This window comes from Typopeltis vanoorti, chromosome 25 (genome assembly GCF_054136105.1).
Source record: "Typopeltis vanoorti isolate ZY-2024b chromosome 25, IOZ_Tvanoo_1.0, whole genome shotgun sequence".
Taxonomy (NCBI): domain Eukaryota; kingdom Metazoa; phylum Arthropoda; class Arachnida; order Uropygi; family Thelyphonidae; genus Typopeltis; species Typopeltis vanoorti.
The window spans coordinates 20,376,281-20,397,652 of record NC_143573.1 but is presented as its reverse complement, the minus strand read 5'-3'; the positions used below and the strand labels follow the sequence as shown (position 1 = coordinate 20,397,652).

The 21,372-nt window shown below is 37.4% G+C and overlaps 1 protein-coding gene across 3 annotated transcripts in view; it reads right to left on the bottom strand.

Annotated features, from left to right (window-relative positions):
- Positions 1–21,372, bottom strand: part of LOC150092591 (low-density lipoprotein receptor-like) — a 400,302-nt gene that overhangs the window by 260,015 nt on the left and 118,915 nt on the right. For all 3 annotated transcript variants that reach the window (XM_090414387.1, XM_090414386.1, XM_090414388.1), the window contains one exon: positions 15,895–16,023. In XM_090414387.1, coding sequence (XP_090270513.1) covers positions 15,895–16,023 — 129 coding nt within the window. The remainder of the gene's footprint in view (positions 1–15,894; positions 16,024–21,372) is intronic.

Here is a 21,372-nt window from a genome sequence, read left to right as displayed (position 1 = left end):
GCTGGCTTAACTTTTCGTAACTCCGAACACACTTTGAATCATCTATATATCGGCTATGCAACTCGCCATGTGGACATTGATTTCTTTACTTCTTTCCCCTTCTCGTAGTTGTCACTGAAGTTGGAACACAAAGAATATGCTTTCTTTTCCTCGACTTTATGGCATTCTTCGCTTCTCACATAGGAAATATGGAACCGAAATTCCGCTCACTTTCGTTTCCGTATTGTGGCGTGGGAGATATAACACCTACCTCGCCTCTCAGGAAAACACCGTGAAATCCCTACGAAAGAGCTCGCGAAGGACTCTCCTGGAACAGAATCAAAACCAAAACCAAGAAAAGCCTCGTGGGGGGGGGGGGGTTCCGACCCTTTTATACCTGTTCTCCTAACGGCACTTTTTCTAACTTCTTTTCTCCACCCCCCCCTACTTGTTTTTACTTCACTGACCAATTACGGTGCCATTTTTCTGCCAAACGTCATTTGATCAGCGGGCCCGTAACGATGTCTCAATCTGGGAATTGGCCCTGAGTGATAGTCTGTTGTTTTCCTTTGCTAGCCTCTAATTTAATCCCCTTTCCAAAAATTTTTTACGAATTTCCTTAATAACTTAATCTCTAGCCTCTCACATACCATCTTTTATGACTAATCCTTTTCTGTCTTATTTATTTAACTTTTCTTATTTAAATCATATCACAATATTAATACATTCTTTCTTTTGTTAGTTAGTTTAACAAATCCTTTATATTTTATATATTTTATTGGATGCAAGAACCTTTCTTTTTCTTTTAATTAATTCAACTATTATCTTTTATGCAAGTTTTTTAATTTATTTTATTTATTCTTCATGTTACACCATGATAGCTGAGAATTTTACATTCTTAAGATATCGGGGTGTAACAACATGCCACTTCCACTGAACTACACAATCATTACAATACATACATCATTATATAATTTACATAATTTATAATAAATGCTGTGATAAAAAATCCTGCCATTTGCAAGGTTCACAGTATGATATAGTTTTTGTAGGAAAAACAATAGTGCTGCAAAAATTCACTACCGACCATGTAAGGTTTACGGTCTTAATGTCATGAGTGACAGTAAGAGTAGGCAATGATGTCGTTTGTTTAAAGAAGGGTGCCACGATGTTCACAATGGAGAGTGCAGTGGCCAGCCAAGTGTGGTGACAGATGATTGGTGGAAAGAGTGAAAATGAAAATTTGTGAGAATCATTTCACAATTACAGAACTTTCTTTTGAATTCCCAGAAGTTTCGCACTCAAGCATTCATGAAATTGTGACAGAAAAGCTGAGGTATAAGAAAAACTGTGTGCCAGATGGGTCCCAAAAATGCTGACTGATGTACATAAACAGCACTGAGTGGAATCAGGAGATCAACTTTTTTCTAGTATTATAACTGGTGAATACAACATGGATTTTGTACACAAACAGTGAGTCAAAACAGCAATCAATGCAGTGGTGCCATTCATAATCTCCGAAAGCAAAAAAAATTCAAATAGGCTCAATCAGTCAAAAAAATTATAACACTGTCTTCTGGACCAAAATAGGATCTTGCTCATCAATTTTCTTCAGCAGGGAACCACAATTAATACTAATGCATATTGTGAAATGCTGAAGAAACTCAGATGAGTGATCCAGAACAAAAGACAAGGAATGCTGTTGTCAGTGGTCATGCTTTTGCATGACAATGTATGAGTGCACATTGCAGCTCGAACTGTCCAGTAAATTCAGTAGTTTGGTTGAGAACTTTTCAACCATCCACCTTAACACCCCAACCTCACACCCAGTGACAACCTCTTGTTCCTGCATATGAATCTACAGCTCCCATCTCAGCACTCTGAAGAAGAAGGACTAAAGAACAGTGTGACTCATTAGTTGAACTCACAGATGGCAGAATTTTGTGATGCAGGTATGAACCTTACTTTCTGGATATGCTTCAAATATCTTTATAAAATGTGAGCAAATTACTAAAACAAGATCCACCCCTTTAACAAAACCTATGCTTGCCCTTTATAGGAGAATAAGTTCCTATCTACTTACCTCTGGATGCATATCTTAATTATCCTCTCCAGCACAATAATGATCACTCAAGAGATACTGATTGGTCTATAACTGCTTTCTGTTCTATCCCCACTTTTGTAATGGAATTATCTTGTATTCTTCTACTCATTAGGATTTGTGCATGCCCATGTTGAGATTCAAGGGGAATAACCAAGTCAGAGATACTGCAAATTCTTTTGTATGTTTCTTTAGCATTCTACTGATATATCATCTAATCCAACTGCTATGTTAAAATCAAGCATATGCAATAGGCAATAGTGCTTTATACCCCCAACTCATTACCTCTATCTTTTCACCTAGTTCCATGGAAGCAGCTATATAGCTAGTGGACTGCCTGGGATGTATACTTTACTATGGTGATCACTTAACTCTATTTCTAAAGCATATGATAATTTCCTATCCTTTTCATACACTAAGGTTATTCTTCCATGGATTTTCTTTTGCCTATGAAATATTGCAGGACTCTGTGCTTAGGTTGTTTAACTTGTATATTAATGATATGGGGATTGGTCTTGAAGCTAATATATATTTGCTGATCATGCACAGTTATGTCATAATAGATATTTATTATCAGAATTTTGCTTTCCTCATAATAGGGGAAAGATAAAACCTGCTTTTTTACATTTTCCCTAATGCTAGTCATTGCCTTTCTCTTGGTATGGAATCAGCAACATTTTCTTTTTATGCATGCCTGGCTTCAAATTCTTATTCATGCATTCATTTAACACTCTGACAATTTATTCTCTTTAATCTACGGATGTATCCAAATATAGCTTCATTCAGACATCCTTTGACCACTTATAAATGGGAACAGAGTGACTGATGCAGAGGACATAGTGGAATTGTTCGATGAACACTTTTTTGGAGTATTTCATCCTAGAGGAGTCAGTTTTAATGCTAGAGGGATAGGGCTGGTTCAAGGTTTAGAGATACAGGAGGTGAGTGTGTTTCAGATACTGAATACTCTGGATGTCAGTAAAGCTTTGGGACTGGATGGTATTTCACCACGAGTTTTGAGAGAAGGTGCTAGGGAACTGACAGTGATTTTACCTATCTTTTCAATGAAAGTCTGGCTTCGGCAAAGGTGCCCAGGGAATGGAAGGAAAGTAAGATAGTGCCATTGCATAAGGGTGGTAACAGACTGGAAGTGTCTAATTATAGGCCAGTCTGTGTGTCATCAGTAGTTGTTAAGATCTTGGAGAAAGTAGTGAGGGACCATATACAGCATTGGGCAGATGAGGGTAATGTTATCTGTGAGAGTCAACATGGATTTGTGAAAGGGCGCTCTTGTTTTAGCAATATGCTAGCCTTTTATAATAAAGTTACAAGAACATTAGATGAGGGAAAGGCATATACTGCAATTTTCTTAGACTTAGTGAAGGCATTTGACAGGGTGCCACATGATAAGCTGATATTCAAGTTGCAGAACATGGGTCTGGATGTCAGATTGGTCAACTGGATTCAGGATTGGCTGTCTGATAGGTATCAGAGAGTTGTGTATGGTGGAGCAGTTTCAAGGAGGCAGAGGGTTACAAGTGGGGTTCTACAATGCTCAGTACTAGGACCTATATTGTTTAACCTTTATATCAATGACATTGCCAATGGATTGCAAGGGTATATTCAGTTGTTTGTGAATGATGTGAAGCTGGGAAGGATTATTAGTAATAGTGCAGATGTGGTAGCCTTGTAAGAGGATTTAAATAAGCTAGATAGATGGACAAATGAATGGGGACTGTCAGTTTAATGCAGCAAAATGTAAGGTCTTGAGGTTTGGGAAACATCGATAGGATGCTGCATACTCTATTGGAGGAGTTATACTGGAGGAAGTAGGGGAGATAAGAGATCTGTGGTTGATGATTGATAGAAACTTGAAGTTTAGGCGACATATTGCAAAGGTGGTGAAGGTAACACAGAGGATTGCTGCAATTATGAGAAGGACACTGACCTGCAGAGATAAGAGGGTTATCATTCCATTGTATAAGTCTCTGATCAGACCATACTTAGACTATTGTTCTCAGATTTGGTCCCCAGGATTTGAAGGGGATAAATTAACTGTGGAAAGGATACAAAGACGGATGACAAAGATGGTTTCAGGACTGTACAAGGATAGTTATGAGGATCGGCTGAGGGAATGTTTACTGCAGAGTTTGGTGGATAGAAGAAGGAGAGGTGATATGAATGAGACTTTTAAACTGTTGAGAGGTGGTTACAGGGTTGACACTGGGGAGTTCTTTTGCTTGGTTGAACAGCGGGAAGGAATGATGACAAGAGGCCATCCCTGGAAGTTACGAATGCAAACTGTGAGCAATAGGGTAAGGAGTGGTTTCTTTGCGTGGAGGGTGGTTGAACTGTGGAATGCATTGCCTGATGGAGTGGTGGGAGTGAGAACGGTCAATGAGTTTAAAGAGTGGTATGACAGACTTTGTGTTTCTTAGGGGGGACCTCCCCTCAATGAGTCTTGACAGACTTTATGTTCTTAGGAAGGACCTCCCACAATGAGTGTTTTAACTCCATGGAGGCCTGAATAATAATAATAATAATAACCACTTACAACCACTTGCTGGCCTGGTTGGCCGTGTGGTTAGTGTATCCACTCTCCAGCCAAAAGGCTGCGCAGGTTTGAATCCTGCCATGGGCATGGATGTCTGTGATTGTCTGTGAAAGTGATGGATGGCGTTGGTTATAGATGAAGAAAGTAGTTGTAGTGGTGGAGATGGAGAGTTGGTTTAGAGAGGATGCCCTCCCTCGATGAGTCTTTGGACTCCCTGAAGGTGTCATATAATAATTTTTTGAGTGTCTCTAGTGAATGTAGCGGTCATGTTGAGTTATGCTAGAAAACGTGTTTTTAAATTAAAGTATAGTGTGGCTTTTTGTCTCAAATTGTGCTCCAATTGTGCTTTGGTTGGATACAAGTCCTTCAGTGGTGTTATTGTTTGAAACTCTGTTATATATATTGTGTTTTCGCTGCTGTTTCACTACTTCAGTATCTAAAGATGGCATCCAACAATAGACATACGTCAGCGGCTTGGAGGACTTCTATACAAAAGTCTGGCTCTGCATTGGATTTTTTGCAATGGATGCGTTGTGGAAACTGCTACATGTATGCGCCGAATAATGTGAAGGATCTGTGGACTGTTTGGCTAAATGAGAAGAATGAAAATGTCAACGTATATGAGAAGTGTCGTGATAGGTTGGAGTGATTATAAATGGAAGCAGACATTGGGACCATAGTGGAAGAACTTCGGCAGGAGTTCATGAAAATGAAAAGTAATCTTCATCTTCTGCAAGAGGAATTGGAAGTGCTCAGTAAGGAGGTTCTGGAAATTAAAACTGAGTTAAATGTGTTGAATAGAGAAATTAGAAATATAGAGATTACTTTAGCTGAAATAACTAGAACAAGATTAAGTATGGGAGTCTTTGGTGATCGATGAAGTAATAAATAGTATGGGAGTGATTGGGAGTCAACAGAATGAAAGCACAAGAGGTCTAGAAGAAACGAGATGTCGTAAGAGCGAGGGATTAAGTAAAAGAGCATTCAGTAATGAAACTGGGAGAGTCATGCCAAATAGCATAGAAAATGAGACCGTGAGTGACTCTTGTTTGGACTTGGATGAAATTATGAGTAGTAAAATATATGGTGATTCTATGATTAAGGATATGGAGAGTGGTATGCCTGAGGAGTGCTTGGCTGGTGCAACAAAAGAGAGAATGGCTTTAGCAATAAAGAGAGCATGATGCAGAAAAGATGATAGTTATGGTGGGTACAAATGACCTGAATGGTAGTATAAATCGGGTAGTAAAAGATTTAAGAACATTGTTAGATATCGTGAAGAAGAAAAGTGACAATGGGAGGATAGTGTGTGTGCTGCTGCCTCATTTTGACAATTATGAGTTAAGTAGACGAGCAATGATAATGAATGATATGATTGCAAGAATGTGCAAAAAAAAGAGGTCTGGAATTTGTTGATGTCTGGAGTGTGTTTGAAGGAAAAAGACAGCTGTATGCAAGAGATGGATTGCATCTGAACATGGAAGATCATAAGTGATTGATGAAGTTACTGTTTTCTGAACAAGTCGAAGTAATTGGGCAGGGAAACTAAAATTGAAAAAAAGGGAGAAACTTAAGCAGTGCTTGTATATTTGTTGATCCTTATTCGCAGAATAAATTGCAGAACAGAGTGGATAACAATCGGCATGGGACTACCGAAATTAGTGACAAGAACTAAAGGGAATCTGCAATTTTTGTATACCAATGCAAGAAGCATTCGAAATAAGAGTGAAGAATTTTTGGCATTAGTTAGTGCATCCTCACCAAAAGTTGTAGGCATTAGCAAAACTTGGCTGTCAGCAGAAGATGTGGTCAATGGAATTGAATGTGATGGGTACAGTATTTTCAGGAAGGATAGAGAAGATAGAATGGGGGGGAGGAGTACTGTTGATGACAGCTGATGAGTTGCAACCATAGAAAGTAGTATATCATGACAGACATGTGAATGATAGTTTATTTGAGGCAGCCTGGTGTGAAATAGTGACCAATGCAACCAAATATACAGTTGGTTGCTGCTATAGGCCAGGGGGGGGGTACATTGAATTCATGCATCAGCAAATTAGTGCAATGAGTGCAGGGTTACTGATTATTATAGGGGATTTTAATTATGGTGATATCAATTGGAATGAGGAAATATCACATGGCAAAAAGGAAATGTATTTCATACATCTTCTACGAGATAATTACTTGAAACAGCACATAACTGAAGGGACACGTAGTGTGAGAGTGTTAGACCTGGTCACTGGTTCAGAGGATATATACATAAGTAAGGTGTCCTCGTTACCTCCAATTGGTGAGAGCGATCATGTGGTATTGACTTGGGAGGTTGCAAAATTTGTGGATTTCTCTCTTAAGAAGGGGTACATACAAAACTACAGTTTAGGCAATTATAACAAGCTTCGGAGTGAGCTTGCAGCCATCCCATGGTAGAACATATTGCAGGGGAAAGATGTTAGCAGTGCATGGGATAAAATCAGTGGGTATCTGAGGAAGACGGCAATATCAGATTGTGTCCCATGGTCAGGAAGACAAACAAGGTAGGAGTTAGACGGGTGAGTAGTAGTATCAAACTTGATCTGCAAAAAAAGAAAATGTTATGGAGAATTTACAAGGAGAAAGGTGATCAGTACACCCATGAGCAGCACAAGGCTCAAGCTAGGAAGGTTACCAGCATAGTAAGAAAAGCTAAATCAGTTTATGAGAAGACCTTAGCCAAGGAGATCAAGGGTAATCCCAAAGGGTTCCTCCACTATGTGGCAAGTAAAAGGAAGAATGACTTCGGAAGGATAACGTTAGTGGGTGCTGATGGTATTGAGGTGACAAAATCAGATGTAATAGTCGAGTTACTGAGTGATCACTTTTCAAAAGTCTATCACCCACGTGAGGATATCTCTGTACCTGTAGCAATAACTAATGTGAGAAATGAAGTTAAGAAATCAGAGGTACTTAGAATATTGCAGAATTTAAATGCAAACACTGCTCTTGGTTTAGATGGAATATCAGCTCGGGTGTTGCATGAATGTGCAAAGGAATTGTCAACACCTCTTACTTGGTTATTTAACTTAAGTTTGAACTCTGGTATGGTCCCTATGGAGTGGAAGGAAGGGAGGAAGGCAAAGTAGTTCCTTTGCATAAAGGTGGCTCTAAAACTGTGGTAGTTAATTACAGGCCAATCACCATTTCAAGAGTGGTGGTAAAAGTATTGGAAAAGTTGGTTAAAGACAAAATTCAAGAATGGGTGGATCAGGATATGATACTCTAAGGGAGCCAACATGGTTTTGTTAAAAGTCAATCTGCCTTAGCAATTTATTAACTTTTTATAATAGAATGACATCTGAGTTGGACAAAGGAAATGGCTACACAGTGGTACTTCTGGATTTCGCTAAGGCTTTTTTTGACAGGATACCCCATGGAATACATTGCACAAATTGGGGCAGATGGGGATGGATATTAAACTGGTGACATGGATAAGAGAATGGCTCAGGGAGAGATACCAGAAAGTGGTGTATGGAGGAGCAGAGTCCAAGATGAGGCAGGTGACCAGTGGTGTGCCTCAGAGCTCTGTGCTTGGGCCATTATTGTTTAATTTGTACATAAATGATATAGGAAATGGCTTAAAGGGAGATATTCAGTTGTTTGCTGATGATACAAAGTTGGGTAGCACAAAAAAAATCAAGCTGATGTTGAGAGTTTGCAGGATGATTTTAAGCTGGCAAAATGGGCAAAAGTTAATGGATGTCAGTTCAATGTGGAAAAGTGTAAAGTTATTATATAAAATTATTTTGGGATTAAAAGATTACTAGCTGTGTACTACATTGATGGAACGGTACTCCTAGATACTGATGAGGCTAGGGACTTAGGGATGTTGGTGATAGGGAGATGAAGTTCAGGGGACACATTACTGCACATAGGATTATTTGGTTATTGAGGAACACACTAACATCCAGAGATAAAGAGGTTATTATTCCCCTTTATAAAGCATTGATACTTCCTCATTTGGATTACTGTGCTCAGGTCTGGTCACCTGGATTTCTTGGCAATGAGGAGATTGTGGAGAGGGTTCAGAGGAGAGTGACCAAGTTGTTAAGTGATGTAAAAAATGCTCCCTACATTGATAGATTGGGAGCTTGTGGATTGCAGAGGTTGGTTGATAGGCGGAGAAGAAGGGATATGATAGAAACATTTAAATTACTAAAAGGTTTTTATAAGATTGATGCAGGGTAAATGTTTCAGCTGTGTGATAGTGATGGAAGAACAAAAGGTCATCCCTGGAAATTAAGGAAAAGTGTGGTTAACAAGAGTGTGAGAACAAGATTTTTTGTCTAGAGGGTGATAAATGAGCGGAATGCATTGCCTGACTCAGTTGTGAGTTCTTCGCCTATAAATGAATTCAAGAAGAGATATGATAGATATTGTTTTGATAGTTTGGGTCTCCTGCGATGAGTTTACTAACTCCATGGAGATACCCATAATAATAATAATGCACTAATGATAACTCTACTATGCTGTTTTTCATGCTAAGCATTCGACTGCATTCTCACTCATTCTACCTACCTTATAGTTCAGCACACGTCCTTTTTTTTATATAGCTTCACATCATTTGCCACTTCCCAAGTTAAAATTGCATGATCATTCTCTCTGATGGGAGGCAAAACAGCTTTCTCATTTAGATAGACATTCTCATGTAGTATTACTAGATCCAATATTCTTGCTCTATATCATCCATAATAATAGTTCTACTGGTATCTATAACAGTTATTTGTCATTTCACAGTTCTTATAGAAGATTCTGACACTCATTCATCTGACCTATAGTAGCATCCAACTGCATATTGTGTTCTGTTAACATCTGCTTCATACCAAAGGGTCTCAAATAATCCACTGCCTGTATTATTATTACTACTACCACCACTGCTAACATCATCAGGATCTCTATGATGGATTTAAACCCTCTGTGATCATTATCAATACTACTCCCCCACCCTTTCTATCCTGCTTGTCCTTCCAGAAATACACTTGAACCCTCCCCCCCATATTCTATTCTTGTAGAGTTACCCTCTTCTATCAGCCAGATCTCACTAAATGCTAGTAACTGTTGGTTCCTTATCATTTACCAATGATAAAAATTCACCATCTTTATTCCTGATGATGATTCTGTCTACTTCATACCAAAAGAGCCTCAAAAAATCCAATGCCTGTATTATTACTACTACCAAACAATTTAGCATTGGTAAATATGCATGATAACTAACTACCAGGCTGATGCATATTAAATTAACTCTTCAAGCCTGACTGGTTCACATAAGCAGTCTGATCTGATATATCAACCAAATTCCTTACTCTACTGCCACAATCACTGGCTTTATCTGATAAAACTAATCCCACTATTAACCACACTTTTCATACCATCATTTTCTCTCTCTCTCTCTCTCTCTCTCTCTCTAACAACAATTTCTATGTCACACTTTCATGCAAGTGTCCAAGCTCTCAAGCACATAGTTTTCCTGAATACTAATTTCTCCAAGTACCTAGGTACCACAACTCATACTCAAATGTAATCCATTCTACAAGTACAAATACTCTCTACCATCAAAAGCACTCCATAGATCAACATACTGTACATCATTTCTGCACAGTGCACACGTGGAATCATCAACAATTACTGCTCACTGTATTGGCTCATTCATGTGATCCTTTGGCAGGAGACTCACAAACTTGACTCTTTTGCACTTCTTTTTTTTTTTTTCTCATTCTACAACATTTTCATATCTTCTTTCATACCTATTTATTACCTTTCAAACACATTTGTTTACACTAATACAATTATATCTTCTATATGATCTGCTTACTTTCCTTAAAGCCTCAGTCATGCCATGAATTTTCAGTGTCTTGGAAAATGTGCTTTCATTATCACTCATCCAGCATAATTATAGAATCACCATACATCACTATATATTTTACCCTTTTCTGTTTCTTTTGCAGATAAAGAACATAAAAAGAGTGAAAAAATATATATTTAATCTCTTTTCTTGGCTTTCTTGAGACATAAACAATTTTTCAATCTGTCCAACTTCCATTTCATAGTATGAAATACTTTTTTTTTCCTTTTTCTTCTTTTTTTGTTTTTTAAATATTATTATTATTATTATTATTATTACATGACACCTCCAGGGAGTCCAAAGACTCATCGAGGGAGGGCATCTACTCCACAACTCTCTGTCTCCACCACTCAATCCACCAACTACAATGAACCGCAACTACTTTTATCATCTACACCATCTACCACCAATCATCACCATCACCACTGGTATTTTCACAGACAATCACAAACATCCTTACCCATGGCAGGATTCGAACCCACAGCCTTTTGGCTGGAGAGCAGATACAGTAACAACCCGGCCAACCATCCCACACATGAGATGCTGCAAGGGCTATGATAAATAAAAGCCATGTATGGGCTACTCATCGTAGTCTTGTCATAGAGATTTCATTCATTGAATAACACTCTTCTGGTTTTTGACACTAGTCCCAGATTTCCTATCTCACACTCTTCCACCTGTTTCACACCTCTACCAGTGCTATACACTCTACTATTCCATTCATACTTACATCATTTCTTAATCTATGTCAATATCTGTATTTTCTGCTCATATTATCATTCATTAGAGATCTCACTTGCATTCAAAACCTCACAGTCTTCTGTCTAATTAGCACACACTTCTAACAAATTCTCTACAGTTCTCTCCTTTCTCTCACAAACTACTCACATTTGCTAATGAATACATTTGCCACTCCCCACATCATATGAAACAACTCATATCAAAGTTAGACAAAAGAACTAACCACCTTGATTGTTATGGTACTACACATATTAACAACCTGAAGCATTAGGAATAAAGAGACTGAGTTTTTGGCATTGACTGATTCAGTCTCTCTTAGTCTCAGACTCAGTCTTGAGAGCTGAGATGTTCTGGAGGGGACAGAAATTTAAGATATAGCATATTTTAAAATAAAGAGAGAGAGAAGGCAGTGGTGGGTTATTACTCATGAAAAGAAATAAATGTGTCATTTCAGGGAAGAGAATCACAGTGGAAATTACACTTATGGCTTTAAGAGTACATGTTGCAAGATAGAAGTTTATAAGACAAGATATTTAGTTGGATATTGCTATAGATAACAGGAAATGTTTATTCAAATTAGTTTGTAAATACAAAGTAAGTGGTCATTATGGGGGCTTCAACTATAGCAATATAAACTGGGCAGAGGAGGCCAGTAAAGTACTAAAGGAACTGAATTAATGGACTTCTTTGGGATTACTTACTTAGGCAGTATGTGGTGGAGAGAATAAGAGGTAAAAAGTTTTGGACTTGGTTATAGCATAAGAGGATCTGATCAAGACCAGCAGCATGACTATGCTTTTAGCACCCTTCGAAAATTTGTAGCTAAGTGCCTTTTATAGTGTGACAATTTCAATTATAATTATAATATCCTGCCTCTGTCACCCTTCTGAAATGGGCACTTTGGCTTGTCCCAATGCCAAAGCATTTGTATGCCTCTGCTCAGGAAAAACAGTGTTACAACATTCTTCCTTATATTTTCATACATTTTGTTTCACTTTTCTCTTAATAACTTAATACTTATCCTGATCCTCCTGTCATACACTCTGCTTTACTGTGATTTAAATTCCTTTCAAAACCAAATACTTCCTTAACTACATCATGAATGACCCCCTATATGATTATAAATTTCATTAGTACTCCAGTCCTCATGTGCGTTCAATTTTGGATTGATTCAACTTTTATACAATCCTCTAACACTTTTCTATTTAAAAAGCTGGCCATATATCATGGTTCATCTAACTTGATGTCACCATCTGGTCATTTCTCCTTTTATCCCTTCAAGGCACAATTATTTGTGCAGGTAACAGGTAGTTGTCTGTGCTACATTCTGTACCTCTCAATGCTTACCCATCCATTATAAAGCAACATATCTATCATTTTGTAATCAGATGGTCAATAATTGATCTAAAACCTATCATATGCTGCATGCAAGTAAATTTATGGATATCTTTATGTTGGAGTATGAATTCATCAAATGACACACTTGTACTTCCCACAATGTGATCAATCTTTTACTGTTATCAATGTCTACATCCTTACCAAAGTTTCTGACTGTTAACTGCCAAATCTTTTGATCAAATTTGCTGTTTGAGTACCCAAGCTGAAAAAGCTCTTAGTTATTTTTACATGTCTTTGTCAATTCACTCAACTGCTCAAACTCATCTTTCACCAATATATTTAGTTGAATTTAACTTGTACATTTTTCCTCAAAATTAAAGTTAAAAATTGTGGTGCGAGATATAATATATATGTGGGGATTTTCAGAAACTAAAGTTTTTCAGTAAAAAACTAAATTGGTGTTTATAATTAAATCCTCAGTATACATTATAATTTTAATTGCTCACATAGAGCGAGCCTCTGCAACTCAGTCAGTATAGATGAAGCTGCTTGGATAGGAATCGAACCCAGAAAGACCTGGGTTCGATTCCTGTCCAAGATATAAGGAACCTTAATCTGGTCTTTTTCAACTGAAGTTGAGTTAGCTGGTCTCATACAGAGGTAAAAGTTTTTTTTTCATCCAGAAACTTGTGTGCTTTGTCCCTTAGAACAGGCAAACTGACCCTGTGAACAAACAAACATGAATTTATAGTCATAAAATACATATACTTAATCCCTCATCAAATGGGCTCAACCCTCCTAACGAACAGGGAGAAAGGGGGAAAACCATATATGAATGAATAAATAAATTGCTCACATTATTTATAAAATGAATGCATTTAAATTTTAATTATCAATATTATTTACACAATTGGCCCCTCACCTTCATCATATGTAATTAAATGAAAACAAACAGCTTCATTATTGCTTGTCCTTTTATCATTTCAGAATCATAAGATCACCATGATTTAAAAAAAATTAAAAATGGGTATGACTTACAAAGAATCTCCTATTCACTATCACTGCTTCCAGTCTTGAAAGCAGTTTCCTTGTGTGCATTGTCAATCTACCCGAATAGCGTCATCTTCGTTCCCATCCAAAGCATTAGAGATGCCGGTATTTAAAAAACTCTTGGCAATTATTTCTGGTGAAGTCATGTTCCAAACTCTCAAAATCCAGTTGCACAACAGTTCTAATAATGGTCTCTTAATCTTCCCTGCCAGAGCCAGGTCATAGCTGCCAGCTGCCATCCACTCCATGTAGAATTTCTGTATGTAGTCCTTCTATTGTTTGTTGATGATACATCCAAGGGCTGTAGACAAGGTGTAACACCACCAAGAATAACGGTCGCATCGGTCTTCACATTCGAAAGTTTTTTCTATTTCTGCCATAACAACATTCACTATCTATTTCTTAAAGTTTTAATCTTTTTTCATGTGTGAGATATATGCGAAACTTTTTAATTTCTTTTTTCTTAAAGTAAAATCAAGGATGTGAGATATACATGAGGATGAGTTACATTCAAATAAATATGGTATATTGATGCATCATCCTCTGTTGGAGCATATGTTCCTATGATGGTCATTTCAACTCTATAAATATTGAGTGCTATTTTTATTAACTACTCATTGAATTCCTCCAAGTTTTTAATAGTTTTTCCATTTTTTTTTATCCACAAAGAAAGCTACTTTTTTATCCATTTACACTCTGCTTGCCTCATCCAGCCACTCTAGATGCTTATATATAATCCCCTTCAATCTCACATCCAGTACCCTTATTTTTGTTTCTGTCAGAACTGAAAAAATCTAAGTTTTATTAGTAACAACTTTTATTTTATTTTATTATTATTTTTATTATATCTGATCCACACATGAAGGGTCACAAGATCTATAGCACACCAGTGCTGTGTGTGTGGGCAAGAGGACTAGAAGAAAGGAGGAGTCTGTTCACATTTTGTTTGAACAGCTGAGGGTTGTAATCATTGGGGAAGACTGATCTAAAAGACAGAAGTTAATGAATAAAAGAGGAGGCAGTGAAGCTGGTTTGGTGAGTTTTAAGGTGGACTTAAAAGGATGTTGGTTAGCAGTGGCTCTTGTTTTAATGATTTTGGAGGAGAGTGGAGAAATAATAATAACTCATTAAGCAGAACACTGTCCATGAAAGTATCTGCAGAAGACATACAAGGCAGAAACTGAATATCTGTGAGAGAGGGATCATTAATTAGCTGGATTGCCCTCTTCTGGAGAGAATCAAGCAATTTCAGAGAGGATTTTGGTGCACCACCCCAAATATCGGAGCAATATTCTATGGCTGGGTGGATTTGGGCTTTGTATAGAGTTAGCAGCTGTGAAGTAGTGTCTTTTGCGAAAAAGTACACCAAGTTTTTTGGTGGCTGCAGAAGCTATAGTTGAGATATGGTTGTGCCACAAAAGACTGGTTATGCAAGTCAGTCCAAGAAGAGAAATCTGATCATGTTTGGATATCTCTAGGTAAAGGGGAAGGAATGCGAGAGATCAGACAAAACTAGGTTTTGGTGGAATCGAAGTTTGCAAGGTTGCCCCACTGGGATATGGCTAGGAGATCTGAGTTCAGGTCTTTTAACACTAATTTTCCAGCTAAATGCTGTATAGTTTCATTTTTCTTTTGGGGATGCACAGCAATAAGTGTTTTTACAAGAAAGGAGTGCCAACCCCTTGTTCAACCCCTGACCCAGAGGACAGAGTTTTATTCTCAAAGTGCACCTTCTCTGTCTTTATCCTGACCATGAGTTCCTTCTACACATATAAAGAGAGCTTAAGGTAAGGGAAGGAAAGACTCCTAGCTCTCAGCTACTGTAATGGCATTGTAGTCAGTTGGTCAAGAGAGACTAGATAGGAAAGGTAAAAGAAAGAGTCTGTCTCAAAGTGAAACAAGAGAGCAAACCTATCTCAAGATACCTATCATGATGATAGCCCCTAGGATCCTGTTGGTCCATGGGTCATTATTCAATCTCTACAGAGCACCCAGGGAAGATGCTCTCTAGAGATCAGATTTCTCCAAAAGTAAACCATAATTAATAAATTATGGTTTACTTTTGGAACCACCAGAATTTTAAACATTAAGGGTTTAAAATTCTGGTGAAGACACAAATATCAAATTTCCTTAAAATCCATCCAACAAGAATGATGCCATCTTCTGTGGATGCAAAATATATTTCATTAAAATCCATCCAACTCAAGTAATGTTGAAATTTACAAAAAAAAAAAAAAAAAAATGCTGATTACATACCCAAAGCTTTGCATCGATGGTGATTGTTTGGTTCTATTTTATAGCCTGGCAAACAGGAACATTTGAAACTACCTTTTGTATTGATGCATTGCTGAGAACATGAACCTGGAATATCGCATTCATTGATATCTAGAAAATAAAAATAAAATGATTTTGTTAAAAAAAAAATGTATTTACATTCCAGTTTTCTGTTAATTTTACTATAAAAGCAGAGTGTACAGTGACAATTTTCTACATTTGTAACATCAAAGGACATATACATAATCTGAAAGTGTAATTCGATCACAGAACTGCTTTTAGATATTTTCATTGAATGTGACTATCTAATAACTAGCTAAAAATTCTATTAAAATATGGAAATTTTTAAAATGAAAACAAGGATTTTATTTTTGAATTACACATCTCATCTTTATATTATTATTATTATTTATATGGGTACTCCATGAAGTCAAAAGACTCTTTGCAGGAGACCCACATCATCCATTAACACAACATTTATCTTATATCAACTCATTCACTGTTGGGATGCTCACAACTCTGCTTCTGAAAATCCATTCCACTTATTCATCACTCTCCAAGTAAGGAACCTAGTCTGCACACCCTTACTAACCACACTCTTACACAACTTTGAAGTGTGATCTCTTGTTTTTTTCCTACTCCCCATGTATTGCAAATTTTCTTTCGTGTCAGTCTTGTAGAATCCCTTCAGTAACTTATAAGTTTCTATCATGTTCCTGTTTCTCTGCTTGTCAGCAGCTAAACTCTGCAATCCACACATCTTCAATCTATCCTCATAGGAAACATTCCACAGATCTACCACAAGCTTAGTCACTCATCTCTGAATCCTCTCCACCACTTCCCAGTCCCCTGGATACGCAGGTGATCAAATCATGGTAGTCAACGGCCAAATCATAGCTTTATAACGAGGGATATTAACATCCCTATTTTTACTTGTCAATGTGTTCTTCAACATCCAAGTAATCCTCTCTCAGCTATTTTACCAATTCTTGCAATATGTCCTCTGCATTTTAAATCACTCTATCCACCATCCCCCCCCCCCCCCAGATCCCTAGCATTATCAATCTCCTGTAATCTAATACCATCAATATGATACAAAGTATGTAACCTTTTCATCTCAGAGAAGTGCATTACCTTACATTTTACAACATTAAATTGACAAAGATTGTTCTTTGCCCACACTGCCAATTTATTTTAGTCATCCTGCAAGATATCTATCACCTTTATCAACTATTTCCTTCCTCGTTGAAAATAAACTAAATCTATTATTTCCTTCCTCAGTTTTGCAACAGCAGCAAACACTTGAATATCCCCCCCCCCCAAATCTTCCACTATATCATTAATGTACAGATTAAATTGTAGTGGTCCCAGTACACAGCCTTGGGGCACTCCACAAGTCACCCTCATTTGCATCGATTCCACTCCACCACACTGTAATATCTATCTGCCATCCCCCCCCCTTCTATCCATGCCACCAACCTCATATCCATTCCCATTTACTCCAGCTTATGTACTAATTTTCCATGTGGTATTTTGTCAAATGTCTTTGCAAAGTTCATTCAGCAGTATCATGTAGCCATTTCCTTTATTCAATTCCACTGTCACCTTACTGTAAAATGTGAATAAATTACTGAGGCAATTACAAAGCCCTGCTTTCTCCTACAGAGTATCAGATTCTTATCCACCCATTCCAGAATTTTACATTTAATCAACTTTTCCAATACCTTAACCATCACTCGAGAGATATTAATGGATCTGTAATTTGCTACTTCTGTCTTGAGCCACCTTTATGTACTGAGACTTAGATTAAACAACTTCATCAGAGCCACTGCGAGTTCACTTCTGCATTCTTGTAGCACATGAGCTGACATACCATCCAGGCCCACTGCAGTATTTACATTGATATTTTTCAATACATTAAGTGCCTCCAGTTCATCTACCTCTATTCTCACATCAGTCTCTGTCATCAGTAACTGCAAAATCACCACCTGGACGATGTACCCTTGCAAAGTGATCACTTAGTAATTGAATTATTTCTTATGCTTCTGTCACCTTCTTGCCATCAGCTGAGTAAAGTTATCTTTCCATAATCATTCTTTTGCTTATTTGCTGTATAGTGAAAAAAATTCTTTTGGATTTACTTTGGCCTGCTTAGCTAATTTTCTCTCAAAATCTGAAATCATGTTTTTGTTTATATTCCTTCCACAATGTTTTCTTTTTTTGCAGCTTCTGCTTTATATTGCTACTCACCCACTTAATCCCTACTCAGTTTATCCTCCTGACTCTGAGTAGTCTAATACTGCCTCACTAAAACAATCCCTGACCACTTCCCATGCACTAATGACATTCATTTCATGTAGATTCTTATGCCATGGCACTACTCCAAGCATTAAGATTTCTAGGCATTTGCAGCACAGTCAGTAGTGACAATGTCCATAGACAGAAAAGACCTGGATATAATCTCATTTTAGGTGGGAGATGATTTTCATTGGCCAATGTGAGACTTCTGTCAGATTATTGGACACTCAGCTTGAAAAGTTTCGTGTTTGGTCTCAACAGCAGAGCTTTCAAAGTATATGAAAAAATAAATAAAAATATATATATAAAATAATAAAAAATGAAAAAAAAAAAACTAGACCCAGAGTATTAATGTAAGAAAAGCTCACATTTTGTGGGTGAAAGCCAAGCCACATAAAAAATTAGGATGCAAAGAAGATTTATAACGGGTTTTCAGTTGGAAGTAAGTTAACTAGTATCATATAAAAGTAGCATAGTTTTAATCCCCCCCCCTCCCCAGAAATTCAGTTTAACAGCTTTTAGAAAAGACTGACTAACTGTCTAGAGAGCACATGCTCTGACAGACGTGGGGAATTATGGTATAAATTATGGTAACTACCCTATCACAGCCTAACTGATTTATGAAAAGGCATTTGTCCTAAAACACTGATGGAGATGGGAGAGACTAGGTCAGGGCTCTTGTTACTTTATCTGTATTAATTTAAGAAAGGTTTTTGTACTTTAAATGAAATATTTAAAGTTATTTTCAAACTGAAAACAAAACTGCAAGATGATAATATATTATACTAGATAACAGATTATATTCTTGTTTTCATCTTTCCCTCACATAAATAAACAAGAAAAGTTTACATGGTATCTTAATGGTCAGCTATTTTTTATAATGAAAGCAATGTTATAAGTTGTATGCTATAAACCATTTAATTGCTTTAAGCATTTCATACTACAATCACACACTTTCAAAATCTATTTAAGCTGTCATTGAAACTGATCTGAGATAGCAGAATATAATGTAAAGTCATGCATTTTGGGATTAAAAGATTACCAGCTGTGTACTACATCGATGGAAAGGTACTCCAAGAGATTGATGAGGCTAGGGACTTAGGGGTATTGGTAGATAGGGAGATGAAGTTCAGAGGACACATTGCTAAGGTGTCCAAGATTGCACATAGAATTACTTGGTTGTTGAGGAACACACTGACATCCAGAGATAAAGAGGTTATTATTCCCCTTTATAAAGCATTGATACTTCCACATTTGGATTACTGTGCTCAGGTCTGGTCACCTGGATTCCTTGGAGATGAGGAGGCTGTGGAGAGGGTTCAGAGAAGAGTGACCAAGTTGGTGAGTGATATAAAAAATGCTCCCTACATTGATAGATTGAGAGCTTGTGGATTGCAGAGATTGGTTGATAGGCGAAGAAGAGGGGATATGATAGAAACATTCAAATTACTAAAAGGTTTTTATAGGATTGATGCAGGGGAAATGTTTCAGCTGTGTGAAAGTGATGGAAGAACAAGAGGTCATCTCTGGAAATTAAAGAAGAGTGTGGTTAACAAAGGTGTCAGAACAAGGTTTTTTGCCTGGAGGGTGGTGAATGAGTGGAATTCATTGCCTGACTTAGTTGTGAGCTCTTCGTCTGTAAATGAATTCAAGAAGAGATATGACAGATATTGTTTTGCTAGTTTGGGTCTCCTGCGATGAGTCTACTGACTCCATGGAGATACCCGTAATAATAATAAATAATAATAATAATAATAATGGTTTTGAGTGGTTTTATATATTATATATTATAGTGGTTTTGAGGCAGTATGATGTGAGATAGAGGTGAATAGAATGAAATACTTGGATGGCTAGACCTGGTAATGTGAATGGTAGTGACTATGAAATGTATAATCAAATTAGCCAAGCAAATAAGAAAAGGGTGATAATTATGGCAATATAAACTGGGAAGATGAGATAGTAACTGGAAGTAAAGAAAATGAGTTTCTTGAGTTTTTGAGGGACAACCACTTCAGACAGTATGTAACGGACGGCATGCGAGGATTGAGTGTCTTGGATTTGATCATCTCATCAGAGGATGTAATTATAAATGACATGTCCAATCACCTTCCAATTTGTGAGAGTGACCATGAAATGATTACCTGGGTGGTTGCCAACAGTGTGAAGTCCTCTGTGAGAAAAGGATATATATATATATATATATATGGAACTAAAAGGGTGGTGATATGAAGAGCTCAGGAGACAGCTTGCAGGCATAGCATAGAATGAGGAGTTAGCTGGAAAAGAGATCAATGCAGCTTGGGGGATATTCAAGAACTATCAAGTAAAAGCAATGTCTAAATGTATTCCAAGGATCAGAGGGTTAAATAAGGTAGGTGTGAAATAGATGCATGAAGAGATTAAGCATACGATATAGAGAAAAAAGGCATTACGGAGGTAGCATAAGAGAAGTGGAAATAACCAATTCTATAAGAACTATAAAGACCAGGCAAGGTGGGTGACTTGGTTGGTGAGGGTAGCTAAAGAGAGGCATGAACAGCAGTTAGCTAAAGAAGCCAAAAAGAATCCTAAGGAGTTCTTTCGATATGTAGCCAGCAAAAGAAAGAATGATTATGGAAGGATGACATGGATTGGAGAAAATGGTATAAGGACAACTGCTGCAGAAGATATTGTAGAGATACTTGATGAGCAGTTCATAAAGGTCTTTCATTCTTGTGATTGGAGAGATTGAGAGTTGATGATGGGGAGGAGAGAGACTGTAAGTGAGCAAGAGGTGTATGGGGAGTTGAGCAAACTTGATGTTAATAAGGGTGCGGGACTCGATAATATATCACCAATTATTCTGAAGGAATGTACAGGGAGTTGGCATCTGCCTTGATTTGTTTTTTTAATATGAGTTGAGTTCCTAAGGAGTGGAAGGAGGGCAAGAGTGTGCCATTTCATAAGGCAGGTGATAGAACTCGAGCATCAAATTATAGGCCGATCTGTGTGTCATGTGTTGTGGTTAGGTTGTTGGATTAGCTGGTGAGAACTAGCATCCAGAATTAGGTTGATGGTATTATGGTAATATCAACAATGGTATTATCTTTGATGGACAGCATGGATTTGCAGGAAGGGAGGTTAGATTTTAGTAATCTACTTACTTATCACAATAAGGTGATG